Source organism: Peromyscus maniculatus, chromosome 6, assembly GCF_049852395.1.
Source record: "Peromyscus maniculatus bairdii isolate BWxNUB_F1_BW_parent chromosome 6, HU_Pman_BW_mat_3.1, whole genome shotgun sequence".
Classification (NCBI taxonomy): Eukaryota; Metazoa; Chordata; class Mammalia; order Rodentia; family Cricetidae; genus Peromyscus; species Peromyscus maniculatus.
Window position 1 is genome coordinate 102,780,254 of NC_134857.1, and position 14,602 is coordinate 102,794,855.

A 14,602-nucleotide genomic window follows, 5' to 3' on the forward strand; every position below is an offset into this window, starting at 1 on the left:
CTGTGTGATACTGATACTGTGACTGGGAAACTCACATTCTACCAGTTCGCTTTAATGTTCCATAGGACAAGCCCAAGCCATTGCTAGGGAGTTATATATAAAACGACAGCTTCAGTTTCACATGGTGAGACTTGGCCAGCCCGGAGTGGACAAAGCATTAGACGCCCTGGAATGCCACACTGGGAAGATTGAGAAATAGCTGAGTGAACTCAGAATTCACCAACCTGCTGGCCATTCATGTACTGTCTGTGTTCATGCTTGGAATTGATTTCCAGTAAGTGAGTAAGAATAATATTTTTTAAAAAATGCTTGTATTAGTTCCTTTTCTTTCTTTCTTTCTTTCTTTCTTTCTTTCTTTCTTTCTTTCTTTCTTTCTTTCTTTCTTTCTTTCTTCTTTTTTTTTCTTTTTCTTTTTCTTTCTTTTTTTTTTTTTGTTTTTCAAGACAGGGTTTCTCTGTGTAGCCTTGAGCCTTTCCTGGAACTCACTCTGGAGACCAGGCTGGCCTCGAACTCACAGAGATCCGCCTGCCTGTGCCTCCTGAGTGCTGGGATTAAAGGCGTGCGCCACCACCGCCCAGGTTTAGTTCCTTTTCATATGCTGATAAAATACACCCAATAAAAGCAACTTGGAGGAGAAGGGTTTGTTTTGGCTCACAGTATGAGGGTGCTGTCCATTATGGTGACGAGAGTACAGGGTAGCTGGTCCCAGTGCTTCAGCAGTCACGAAGCAGAGAGTGACAAGCCCAGCTGCTTTCTCGTTCTTAGGCAGTTCAGGACCCAAGCTCATGGAGCTGTCTTGCCTGATTTTAGAGTGTCTCCACTGACCTAGAAAGTCCCTCCCTCACAGATGTGGCCAGAGGCCAACTACAATGTAATCTCTCACCGGAGCACCCAGAGGCTTGTCTCCTAGGTGACTCCAGATCCTGTCAAGAGAACAACAATAAGCACCATGGGTCCCGCACTTCTTTTTTGTTTTACTGTGCTGTGCTTTTGTTTATGAGACAGAGTCTTGCTTTGTAGGCCAGGCTGGCTTTGAACTCGTGATCCTCTTGCTTCAGCCTCCAGTGTTCTGGTATCACAGGCATATGCTACCACTCCTGGCTCTGGATCTCAACTTCCTAATGAAATTGACTGTATTTTCTAGTGAGTCTGGAAAGAAGTTTTTGAATGTGACAGTGACAGTCTTTGCTTGGCCAAAGTTCAATCAGTATATTATATGCATGAGTGTGTTAAGCATATCAGTATGCTTCCTCAGAAAATCCAGTTTCAGCAAAGAACGTGACAAAGTCGGTGTACCGAAAGTCCCCACTTTGGATGTCTAATCGGGCCCCTTATCTTTCAACACTCCCCAGAAGACCTCTGATTGTCTTGGCTTGTCAGCAGCAAGCACCGTGGTAGTTTGGCTTATCCAGACTCTTCAATGCCCCAAAGAGTCCTTAGTTAGTCTCCACCCACTCACGCCACCTGCCCCTTCACTGTATGTCATCTCTGCCATGGGGCCTCTGGAGTTGAATGCTGTCTCTTTCCCCACAGCAAGGCTCGAGCGCTGTGCTTCTCACGTTATCGCCTGATAGTGAGTCAGGCCTCTGCCATGTTTTAGTAAATGTCACAGAATGATTTTTAAAAAAAAGTTAAAATGTTGCCATGCAGTATGAAATCCTTACAACGTGTCTGGAAAATTTGTGAAATTTACAAACCAGGCACTCGACAGGAGTAAAGCTCCTTTGCAATGAAAAATAACTCAAAATGGTCTTTACATGAAAGAAATGAAAAGGCTTCTGACTTGATTTTTCAAGTTACTTTATTACTAATACCATTTAGATTTTCAGTCCGTGTCTTTCACACACAGCCTTTGGGGACAGAGAGAAATAGAAATGACAATCTAATTAGCCAGAGAACAAATTTCTTTTTGACAGGAAAGTATGAACTGTGTAGCAGTTACTTCTGCTTTGAATAGAAACCAAGTGTGAAAATCTACTTTTTTTTCCTTAAGAAACATTCTTGCAATTCTTCTCCATTATAACTGTCCCTCATTGATATATTTATTCATCCCAAGTTTGAAGTCATTAATACACATACATATCTATGATTAATAAGTGTATGCTCTCCAAGGTGCATGATGCTGCCAAACATCCTCAAAAACAAAGGGACTAGAATCTGTGCAGTCATCACACTCAGAGTTCAAGTTTAAATCATCTACTAACTAATGCTTCATATCCATGCAATGATAAAATGTTCAAAGTCGATGGGAGGAAATGCCGTATTAACATCTCTAACTGGCATGCTCAACCTTTAGAGCAGGTTTAGTACAAACATTATGTAGCTGCTGGTGACTGAAATGTGTCTGTCTTGCATATCTTTCAAAGCTGCAGCTCTTCTGTACAATCGCTATTATTTGGAAAATGAGACCCACTCATTTTATTCTTGTTAGAACAAGAGTTAGCAACATCTTCCTGACTGTAAGAGCCTGGATCTAAGGGTGGCTGAATGTCAGCGATGGAGCTGTGTCACTTTCTAGTCAGCTAGATGAAAATCCCACAGTGGACCCAGTGCTAATTTGCAGCAGCGTTCTTGCTTTGCAAAGTTATCAACACAGTCTGACTTGTGGAAGCATCACTGTCTGATAAAGACACTCATGTCATCACGAACAAAAGATGCAGCCTTTCTGTTGGGTAGAATAAGTTCAGATAGCTCATATAAATGCTAGTTTGGGTGTGGTACAAGCAGAGGACAAGCGCATTTTATAATAATATCTAAAACATCTGCTTCTTCTGAGTCCAATGAGTTTTAGCAAATAGAGTGATATAAATCAACTGGTGGAAATAAAGCCAAGCACTTACAAAAGAAAGTGGTGGGATAAAGTTTGGACCCAATAAGTAATGTCTTTTCCTTTTTTTTTTTTTTTTTTTTTTTTGGTTTTTCGAGACAGGGTTTCTCTTGTGTAGAAGTAATGTCTTTTCCATTAAGTCTTCTATTTCTTAAAAAGGCCTAATCAAGAATGACTCAAACACTATGGTTAATTTGAACCTGATACAGATCATATGTGCAGGATTCTTTAAACTCTACTAGCCTGATATTATTCTTTTAAGATTCTGAAAAAACAACAACAACAAAAAAAACAAAACAAAACAAACCAAAACAAAAAAAACCCAAAAAACCAAAACCTATTAGGTGCCAATAATTACATTTTATACTTTAAAGGAATTAACATTATATCAATTTTATATAAATCAACAATGACACTTTTACTGTTGGTTTTTTGCTTTTTTTGGTTTGTTTGTTTTTGTTTTGAGACATGATGTCACTTATAGCCCAGCTGGCCTGGAATTTTTGCAGTCCCTTTTCTTCCTAGACTCGGCGTCTAGGAGTGCAGGCATAAGGCATCACACCTGGCTAGCAATCAAATTTTGGAAAGTAGTCATCCATGTTCTTGCCGCCTAATTGAACAAATTAGTGTCTGGCCACTCCTGCCACCTGTAGAACTTACTGTGATTTCTTCCATTTAAAAAAACAACTTCTAAGGTAAGAGACCATTTGCATCCTCATAGTTCATTTTTAGTCTGTGAAAGATACTACCACAATGATAAGATGAAGAGTTAAAAGGGAAAATAAAGCACAATTATCCCCCTTTTAACAGAGAAGAAGATTAAACACTCAAGAATTTTTAAATTAAAAAATAGTCTGGGTAAACTTGATGATGGCATGAAGTACTCTGAACTCCCTTGTATTGAACACTCAGTGGGTATGGCAGTGAGGAGCAGGCGTTGGCCTGCCTCCTGGTCATGCTTACAAGGCATGGGTGACAGGAGAGGTGAGTCAGCCGTCTGACTTCCTCCGAACAGCCTAGAAGCAGCCCTGTGTTTGCTTCTCTGGCATGTTTTCTGTAACCAAGCAAATGGTCATGAAGAACAACAGTTGCATAGCGACAGGCATATCCATCCACCACTTCCTTCAATCCATTAATAGTTCTATCTTTACATCAACCCTCACTCCACATAACACAAAACCCGCCACTTGGAAATTCCTCTGGGGACCTTTGGTGACGTATTTCATGGCACTGACAACCTCATCCACTCCTAAAGATAATCTGATATTTATGTGATGAGCAAGAGTAAACGATTCATCAAAGATCATTCTACCGAGGGAATCTCACAATATCAGAGTTGCTAAGAACCTAAGCAATTAGGCAATGCAGCCTTCTCATTTGGCAGACGAGAGCGATTGAACTCAAGTCTCCCTGTCTCAGGCTGCTGGCTTTAAGTAGATTGGAAATAAATCCAATGCCTAGATTTGTGCTTCCCACACATTACACTGTTTCCTCCAAAGTCTATCTGAGTTTCACAGTTCCCTGACTCTGACATAGAACATCCCTATTTCAGCCAGGCATGATGCTACCCACCTGAAATCCCAGCACTTGGTAGGCTGAGACAAGATAGCAGTTTGAGGATAGCCTGGGCTACAAAAGAAGTACCAAGCCAGCCAGGACTACATAGCAAAGCACTGTCACAAACAGACAGCAAAAGAAGAAGGGATAGAACATTTCAGTTTCAGCCTTCTAAAACACCTGAACTGCACCTAAAAATGTTCTAGAGAAATATCTGAAATAACACCAAGGAGGTTCTTTTTCTGTATAATTATTATACGTCATGTCAGGCTCACCTTAGGGATTTATTCTAATAGGAAGGATGGGAACTAGCCAAAGGAAAGGCTGGTGGCATAGGGAAGCGCAATGGGGTGATGGGTGGATTAGAACAAGGTATAATGGCACATGCCATTGGCATATTAACAGGACAAAATGAAACCCCTTCCTTTATATGATATGATAACTGAAATTTTTTGTTTGTTTTTTGTTTTTGTTTTTGTTTTGAGACAGGGTTTCTCTGTGTAGTTTTGGTGCCTGTCCTGGATCTCGCTCTATGCACCAGGCTGGCCTCGAACTCACAGAGATCCATTTGGCTCTGCCTCCCAAGTGCTGGGATTAAAGGCATGCATCACCACCGCCTGGCAACTAACTTAAAAATTAATAAAAAGAATTTTATACTCCTTGCTATTAGAACTACTTATAATTAATACACCATATTCTAATAATTCCTTATCGGACTAAGGTGTGAAGAAGATGTTGGATTCACTGTAATTGAGCAAACTTGAGTTGCCTGGGACTCCTGGCAAATGGCATTAAGATTCTAAATTATATATAAGTGCTAGAATACCAATGCAAGGAAGTATTTTTTTGAGGCAGGGTCTTATGTACCCTGGGCTGGCTTCAAACCATGTGCCTGAGGATTATCTTGAATTCCTGGTGCTCTGCCTTGCCTCATTGTGGGTGTTTGCCACCACACCCTGCTCACAGTGACCGTCGGCTTCCAAGCAGGTCCTTAGGCATCCGCAGACAAGGAAGTGTCCCACACTTGTGTGTTTACACACATGTGCACTCAGATAAATGACCCGTGAGAGCCACACAGGACTAAAAGTGGACGGAAGTCTATTAAAGGGGTAAAACACCCTACAAAGGATCACTAACATAAGCCACAAAACCCACACTAGCTTTCATGGTTGGTGTCTCCACCCCCTTGGGTGTGGGTTATAGTTGCAAGCACCTAATGGAAGACAGTATTCAGACCTGGTCTCCATGGACATTATTTGGGGGTCATATCTGGACTCCTGCCTGTAGCACATATATGGCAACTGGGAACTGTATAAGGAGTGGGTAGACATGTGGCTGTTGACTGGGGATGGCGCTTTATACTCTTGCCTTTCAGAGAAGCTCATGTTGGTCTTCTGAGTTTGGGGGACAAAGGACAGTCTCTCTTTCCAGTCCTCTTGGGACCCTAGAAATGCCTTTCTCCGAGCTGCGGAGACTACATTTGCCACAATGGATTCCTGGATGCTCCTGGGTCTGAAGGCATCATCCACTAGACCAAGAGGAGACTTGGATGCTGCTTCCCAAGGTGTTGGCCTCTTGTTAGCTTTCTCCAGCCCGAGGGTCGGCTTGCCAGAGTAACTGTGAGCCGGCTGGTACAACCAAGGAGATGCAGGAATGATGGGTGAGGCTGATTTTCCAGGAAGAGAAAGGGAGCGCCCACTCTCCTAAAAACAAAACAAAACAAAAAAATGTTACTGTATCTCATTCGCTTCTGTTTGTGCTTATTATTGCAAAGCACGCATAGCATCATGACCAAGCCCTGCACAGATTAAAGTTCTTCAGTCCTGGAGCCTGACCGGTTGGTTGTCTTACTTAGCTTATTCTAGCTTGGGTCCGCTGCTGGAGTCCCTCTTTGTTTTTCTCCCTCTCATAGTCCAAACCGTTGACACGTCTTCCCCAGGAGTAACCTCATGGCAGAAACCCTAACGCTACTGAGACCTACCCTTCTCTCTGCCTTCCGTACACCCTCAGCCCACCTGCTCCATTCCACTTCTGTTTTACCTGGCGCAAAATAAACAGAACAGGAATAACTCCAGAAATGGGCCATAAACGCCTATCCTTTTTACCTTTTTCAAGTATCTTTTTGTTTGTTTGGAACCTCCAGCTCGAGCCTGTACGACCTGGAAAGCCCCATTCCCGACTCGCTCTCCAACCCCTGCCGGCTCAGAGAGTCTCCCCAAGAAAGGAAAGGCGCCAAAAAGCCCAGTTCAGCATTCTAGGCGGCAACTGCAGCTTCCTGCCCCGAAGTGGCCAGCCACCCGAGTCCCCACCTAAAGCGCTCAGCTTTTGACCACACTTGGGTACAAACCTGGCTTGTGGCGGACGCGTCATCCCCACCTCCCCTACAACCTATAAAGTCTCTCTGCTTCGTTTGTGGACTCAGCTTCTCAAGCCTCGATGTCTGGGACTGGAGGACTCATGTGGGAGTTGATTTGCTCAAACAAACCTGTTGTTACACTTTTTCAATTGGGCTTGATCTGGCTTACTGCTTTGGTTAAAAAAAAACAAAAACAAAAACAAAAACAAAACACCTATTATGGGGTTGGGGGCAAAAAAACTTATGACTTTTAATTGCTTGACTCATTTTGGTTCACTGAATGCACTAAAAGCTACTTAGAAGTGGTTACTAGTGTGAAGCAGGGACAGGCACCTCTCCTCTCAGAATCTGCTTATGTGATGAGGACCCACGACATGGGTCTTTATTCTGTCTCTGTCTGTCTCTGTCTCTGTCTGTCTATCTCTCTGTCTCTGCCCTCCTTTTCTTGCTTGCTTTAGAGACATGGTCTCACTCTGTAGTCCAGGCTGTTCTCTGGGAAATCTTATGGACGCAGCCTCCCAAGAGCCAGGATTGTAGCCCTGAGGCCCCAAGCTCCTGTGTCTTTTGTTCTCAAGGATGAGGCATAACCTTTGTCTCCAAGGGAGTCACTTTGCTTGTCTCGAGTGCATCTTGGCTCTGTTTTTATTTTTATTAAGTCCTAGAATCTTTCAGAGTTTGACTCTCTGCACATGCCCCTGTGCTTGCTAAATGCTCTGCTTGGCTAATCCTTGGTAGTATGGTTTATGGAAAACTTGCCCCTTCACCCTTCTGCCTCCTTAGGAACCCTAGCCAGGCACTATCTTCTGTACTTTTTCATGTGCTCATTCCTCCTCACATGAGACTCACTTAGACAAACTGCAAGAAAAGGAAGCAAGGGGGAAATGAGCCAACTTTGAAAGTATCAAAGCATTGCTTAACCAGGCATGGTGGTACTGCCTATAATCCCAGCACTTAGGAGCTTGGGAGCTGGAGGCAGAAGAATCAGGAGTTCAAGGTCAACTTCAGTCTCATAATGTGTTAGAGGCAAGCCTGGACAACAGTGTGAGACTTGTCTCAAGAAACCACACACACATACACACACACACACACACACACACACACACACACACACACACACACACACAAAAGGAGAGAGAGAGAAAAGTAGGGGAAGAGGAGACTTGTTGAACAAAAGGCCATGCTTGAAGATGGATTCAAATATCCCAGTTCTGAAACATTTCTCTCTTACCTAAGTGAATAGCAATACTGGATTTGAGCAAATGTCTCAGGCTGAGCTAGTTTCTATTTTTCAGCACGCTCCACCCAATGCCGACACACAGACGTACCACGGGAACTGAACTGATTCTTGATGTGTGGACAAAGAGTAAAGGTGTCGATATAGTAGACGTTGGTTCTCTCCTTTTAGTCACTAAAAATGCCTACGATGCTTGAATCCCACCAAAAACTTGTTTCTATTGATGTCCTTATCTTAATCCCGAGCTCTGGGCAGACCCTCTTCACTACAGAGCTGGCAAGAGCAGATGGGTGCTTTCGTCACCTTTGACCTACATCTACATTTTAAAATTTGACAACAAAATTGCATACATTCTATACTATTGGTGCATAGTTTCATAAACCTATTTAACATCTTTTATGGTACTTCTGAGCACTGTTCTATGAGCTAAAGACACAGAAACAATAAAGGCTGTGCCCGGGAGCACAAGATCTAGCACCATTTAAACCCCCACAGCCTGTCCAATAATTACACAATGAAAATACACTACCTACCTTGACAGAAGAAAAGGTTTTGTTTTGTTTTATTTTTTTTTAAAAAACTTTGAAAAAAGATTGTCTGTGAAAGAGAAATAGCCCCCCTCACAGCGTACGTCTATGCGTCCCTTTGTCAGCAGCTATGGAAGGGGTGAACACCTTGGTCTCCAGAGTCCCCGGGAAAATTCTTAGATTCCAATGATACCTGCAGAGGACTCATGCGGTCCGGTGCAGCCCTCTCAGCACATGCCAGGGCTTACAACAACACAGTTGAGGGGACAGTAGCAGATAAAGGAACTGGGGACTCTATAGAAATACAGGGCAGACTGAATGCACACACACACACACACAGATACACAACACCACACACACACACACACACACACACATACACACACACACAGATACACAACACCACACACACACACACACACACACACACACACACATACACAGATACACACCACACACACACACACACACACACACACACACATACACAGATACACACCACACACACAGATACACATCACACACACAGATACACACCACACACACAGATGATGCACATCACACATACACACACAAAGAGACATACATATCACACACACACACACACACACACACACACACACACACACTGAAGTGATGAGTTATCTAAAACACTAGCTGAAAGAAATTTATTTTCTACTTTTCCTCCCAACTCACTTAGCTTGAAAATTTTAAGAGCAATCAAAATTTAATAGAAATGGAAAATTCAAAGTATTTTCAGTGATATTCTAGTATGAAAGATGAGGCTTTTTATCAGCTAAAACAAAGATTAATTAGTCAAATATTTACAGAGAAAAGTAAAAACTTTGAGGCATGCTGATGAAAGAGAAAGCCAGGACTTCCTGAGGGGGAACATTAAAAATCATGTTGAAGAGCAAATGAAATTCCACGTGGAATGCCCAGCTGACAAGTACGAAGGCACTGTCGAGTGTGAGGGGGAAGAGAAGTTATCTCAGTGAGCAAGCCGAGCGTTGTTCTTACATGGCCTGCCACACATGCCCTCGTGATCCTTTAACTGCTAATCGCAGTAGATAGACTTCTCAATTATCTTAGGTTGGAGATGCAATTACAATATAAAAAAACTTATCATTAGGTCCATAGTTTGTGTGTGTGTGTGTGTGTGTGTGTGTGTGTGTGTGTGTGTGTGTGTGAGAGAGAGAGAGAGAGAGAGAGAGAGAGAGAGAGGTGTATGTCTCTCTGTGTGTATGTGTGATGTGTATCATCTGTGTGTATGTGTGTGTGATGTGTATCTGTGTGTGTGAGATATATGTATGTCTCTGTATGTGTATATGTGATATGTATTATTTGTGTGTGTGTGTGTGTGTGTGTGTGTGTGTGTGCCCATGTCCAAAATACTAACTGCTTCTATTCTCACTTTCCCCTAAATTCCTAATTTTAAGTCTTCACGTCTTGTTCATTGGCGTTATAGCCTTCTGTTCATCTCTGTCCCAAGGTTCCTGCTGCTCTCTCCTTAGCTGGTAGCTGAAGCCATGTGACACACCTTGATCCAGAAATGACTAACCGTCCTGAAAATATCAGAAACATTTCTTCTGTTTTGAAGTCTGCATCTGGTGTGGTAGAACTCCAGCATGACCCCACGGACTACACCTCCATTGTGTGCTTTATTATTATCAAAGGAATTAAAAATGCCATTTATTTTATTTATCATCACGTGTGTGTGTCTAGGATATGCCACTTCTTGAGTATGGAGTTCAGAGGAAAGTTTTCAGGAGTGGGTTCTTTCCTCCTGTGGGATCCAGGACTAAACTCATGGAAGGCTTGCACGGTGAGTGTTTTTATCCACTGTGCTATCCTGCCTTGCTGGAATGAAAGGTTTTAATTAGAGAGTATTTATCATTTATTAGTAACTAATATGGCAAGTTGGCTTTTGTGGTGACCTCATCAAATTGTTTCTCTTTGCTCCATTACCTTTGAAGTTTTGTTTAACAAAAGGAAAGAAGTTTTTCCTCTGCCAAAACCAAGCATCCTGTTTACTGTTGGGGCAGTTCTGTAGCTACTCAAGTTACCCAAACCAGTCTTATTCTGAATCAGAAGGCTCCATCTCTGTCCAGGCTCTAATTTTTACTCAAAGTGAAGGCTCCTGCCCTTTCCGCATGGAGTCTAGAGGTTCACCTGCTGTAGGAAAGGGGTAAGGTAGGGCCCTCGCTATTTTCCTCTCCCAGCTTGCTAACTCCAACTCCATGGGTTGAAGGACAAGGATGAAGAAAAGCAGAGAGAAAAAGAAGTTTTTCTGTAACACTATCTTCTGGCTTTCAGCTCTTGGGGACAGACAGTTTGAGAGGGCTGTGCTTTCGTAGAATAGATGCAAAGATTGATCCCTGAGGACATAGCTCATGGTTCTTGATGCTTGCTTGTCTTGGTGTGAGTGAGTGCGTGCGTGCATGTGTGCATGCGTGCGTTTGACACAGACTAGAGTTATCTGGAAAGAGAAACCTCAACTGAGAAGATACCTCCACCAGACTGCTTGGAGGCAACTTTGTAAGGCATTTTCTTGATGAATGACTGACATGGAAGCAGCCAGCCCATTGTGGGTGGTGCCATCCTTGGGCAGGTGGTCCTGGGGTGTATAAGAAAGCAAGCTAAGCAAGCCAAAGGGAGCAATCCAGTAAGCAGCATTCCTCCACAGCCTCTATTTCAGTTCCTGCCTTCAGGTTCCTGTCTTGACTTGCTCAGTGATGGAATGTCACCTCAGCTCTAAGATGAAATGAACCTTTCGTCCACACATTGCTTTTGGTCTTTGTACTTCATCTCAGCAACAACTAAGACATTGTAGTCTCTTTCCATTCTAGGGGGTAACGTGTAAATCGTTTTGCATTCACTTTGGAAGCTATCTACCTTAGCTTGTAGCTATTAGGATCCATTTGCCTCCTTGGGAGACGTGGTGAACAGGCCACTTGCTTTTCCCTTGCTCCTGCCCTGTCCTGCTCCATGAGGAAACACATATCATTTATGGGCATGAGGCAGCAAATTTCCTGGTTCTCTGCCAACACAGTTTGCCAGCCTTCTTCTCCCCCTCCAGATTTCCTGAGCACGTCAGGTCACAGCCCTCTCTGACCCCTCAGCTGTCCTCATATCGCCTCTCACGTCAGCTCGTCTCAGATGCCACTTGAACATTCGTCTCCTGCATGGTCCGAAGGGAAGGGACAGGGTTCCTGAGCTGCAGCCCTCCACTGTCCTTGCCCATGCTCTGACCTGTTTAGTTACATGGACCTGGCTGAGGAGTCCAAGCGCTGTAGGAGTAATTTGTTGTTCTTATCTCTGTAAAGCCCATTGTTCTGTTCTGAATGCTCATGTCAGTGCGCAGCAGCTCCTGTCTGGGGTTTCTTGGCTAAAACACCAGATTTTCTAACCTTCTGTACTCACACACCATTTTCAGCCAAAGCACGAAGCTCTCTATCATAGTTTGCTTCTTAAAGTGTGGGCTAGAACTTTATTCTACAAATTAATTTTAAGAAAAATGACTAGGAACTTCCTAAGGTCTTAAGAAGGGAGACTTCATGACTGGCTCAGGCCCTGAAGAAGAGGGCTTGTTTGTGTCCAGGGCATCATGAATCCTTGGCCAGGGAACTTCTTCCTCATATTGACCCAAACCTCCCTTTCCATGGCTTTACTTAGTGATTGATCCTTAGAATCACCTCCTAAGAGCACCCTCCTTCGTCTCCTCCTTTCCCTTCTCCTCAGTGGTTGGTTGGTTGGTTGGTTGAAAGCAGGGTCTTACTCTGTAGCCCAGGCTGGCCCTCTGAATGACCCTTCTGCCTCAGCGTTCTGAGTACTGGGCTTACAGACGTTATCTTGCACACCCAGCTTACTTCTGCTTCTTCCCAAGCACTCTAACACAGATTCCAGGTTTTAACGCTCCCCAATGCACATTGGACCAGTTTCACCATCCATCAGTATCTTTCATTTTCGGAATTCTCCTTCCAGCTTGTCAAGTAAGATTAATGTGGAAACACTTTGAAACACACACACACACACACACACACACACACACACGCACGCACGCACGCACGCACACACACACACACACACACACACGCACACACACACACAGAGAGAGAGAGAGAGAGAGAGAGAGAGAGAGAGAGAGAGAGAGAGAGAGAGAGAGAGAGAAACAACCCATAGGCTAAGTAAAAACTTCACTCCAACTGGCTGTGGGACAATGTCCAGTAGATGACAATGAATCCCTTACATGGAGCAGTCAATCGTATATTTAGAGCAATCTGTTCTTTAAGCCATGAGAGTACATGCCAATTCTTTCTTACATGCCAATCTTAAAATAGCTCAGTATTTATAATACAGTAAAGACTATAAGATTCTCACTGAACTCAAGAATCAGCTGGAGTTATATATTCCCACGGGAGGACTGAATACTAAATACTATTTTTCTACTTTCACCTTTAATTATAGCTGACACAAACATAGTGCTTATTATTGTATATCAGGCAGCAGGTGTTTATTGCTTCTGTAGACTATTTCATACAATCCTCACAACAGACCCATGAAGTGGACATTATCATTATCTCTATTTTCTATTTGTGTACCTCTTGCACTTGAATAAGGTGAATAGCCTCCCCAGAGGGCAGAAAGCTAAAGACTATTGGTGTGGGGAGTTGAGCACAATAATTCTCATAGCAAAGATCTTGTTTGTTATTTTTTTCTTTCTCTTTGTGCTAGAAATTGAACTTGGGGCTTTACATGGCCCAGGCAAGCAGTCTACCACTGAGTTACACATGGATCAGTTTTTAATCTGACAGATTTATACACACTTGTAATCCCCAAATTCATGGGGCAAAGGCAGAAGGGTCACTGCAAATTGAGGGCAATTCTGGTCTATATAGTGGTCTCCAGGCCAGCTAGGACCACACAAGGATACCCTTTCTCAAAAGAAAACAAACTCAGCTGTTGTTCATTCTTAATATAATGTTAGACTTTACTTGAAACAAAATATAAAATTGCTTTGGGAGATATTTGTAAAACAACAAACAAACAAAACATTGGGTGCTGGTACTGTAGCTTGGTGGACAGAGTACTTGCCCAGCATACACAATGCCTCAGTTTTAATGATGACATGGGCCTACAACCCTCTGGGCACTTGGGAGGTAGAGGTTGAAAGACAGAAAGAAGTTCAAGGTCATCCCCAGTTGCAGAGCAAGTTCAAGGTCAGCCTGGGTTACAGGCAACCCTCTCTCATACAGTGACCTTCTCTCTCAACGTGTGAATCCAGGAAAACTACATGGAATGCGATCTTAGACATTTTGGGAAAGGTCATTTAAATTTGTGCTAATCAATACTGATTAGTATTAATGACCAGCATACAAGGATGGTGCACAGATCACATTTAGATGCTCTTCTACTCCTTGCTGGTGAGACACTCCTGGCCCCTGCACTCGGGAAAGAGGCACAGAGGAGCTAAGGAGCCGTCTCAGCTTTTCAGCAAGCGTCGCTTCAGGTCAACTAAATGTTATCTATTCACATAGCTTGTTAACCCAACAGCTCTGCTGGCTTCTGGTAATGACCTTAGCACGGAAATGCCATCTGAAGTTTACTTCAGACAACAAAGGCAGTTCTAAAGCAATGTGAATTGTCCTAGCAGCCAAAGGAGTTGAATGTGATACAAGTTTTCAGATTCAAAGTATTTTATCTCATAAACTCTGAAAGCTAAAACAATTTTCTTGGCTGAAATCTTGCTTACACATGCACCATGGAGAAAGCATTTCCACTTGACAAATATTATTTCAACTCCTCTGGTACCTTTCTCTCTTAAACACATAATCAGAAAGTACTTTTTGCAAACATACACTTTATCACAAGCAGCTCTCAAGAGGTCCAAAGCAAGGAAATGAGAGCCGACTGTATTTCCTTTGCCTTTTGAACCATTGATTAGGGTTTCTGAAAAGCAGAGGTCCTAGGAGAGGTGAATGAATGGAAGCAAGCATGCAAGAGGCATAAAGAATATTCCAGTTCTCCATTTGACTAAGGCAGAGGCTTGCGGTCAGCACGCATATCTCCCCACTTTATATACATAAGCACTGATTGGTTAG

At 43.1% G+C, this 14,602-nt stretch overlaps 1 protein-coding gene across 3 annotated transcripts in view; it reads right to left on the bottom strand.

The window, feature by feature from the left end:
- Positions 1-1,783: 1,783 nt before the first annotated feature.
- The window catches only part of Synpo2 (synaptopodin 2), a 162,666-nt gene continuing 149,847 nt past the window's right edge, over positions 1,784-14,602 (bottom strand). For 2 of the 3 annotated variants that reach the window (XM_076574913.1, XM_006991879.4), the window contains exon 5: positions 1,784-6,087. In XM_076574913.1, the coding sequence (XP_076431028.1) occupies positions 5,548-6,087 (540 nt within the window). In that variant the 3' untranslated portion in view covers positions 1,784-5,547. The remainder of the gene's footprint in view (positions 6,088-14,602) is intronic. The other variant, XM_076574914.1, reaches the window with a different exon arrangement.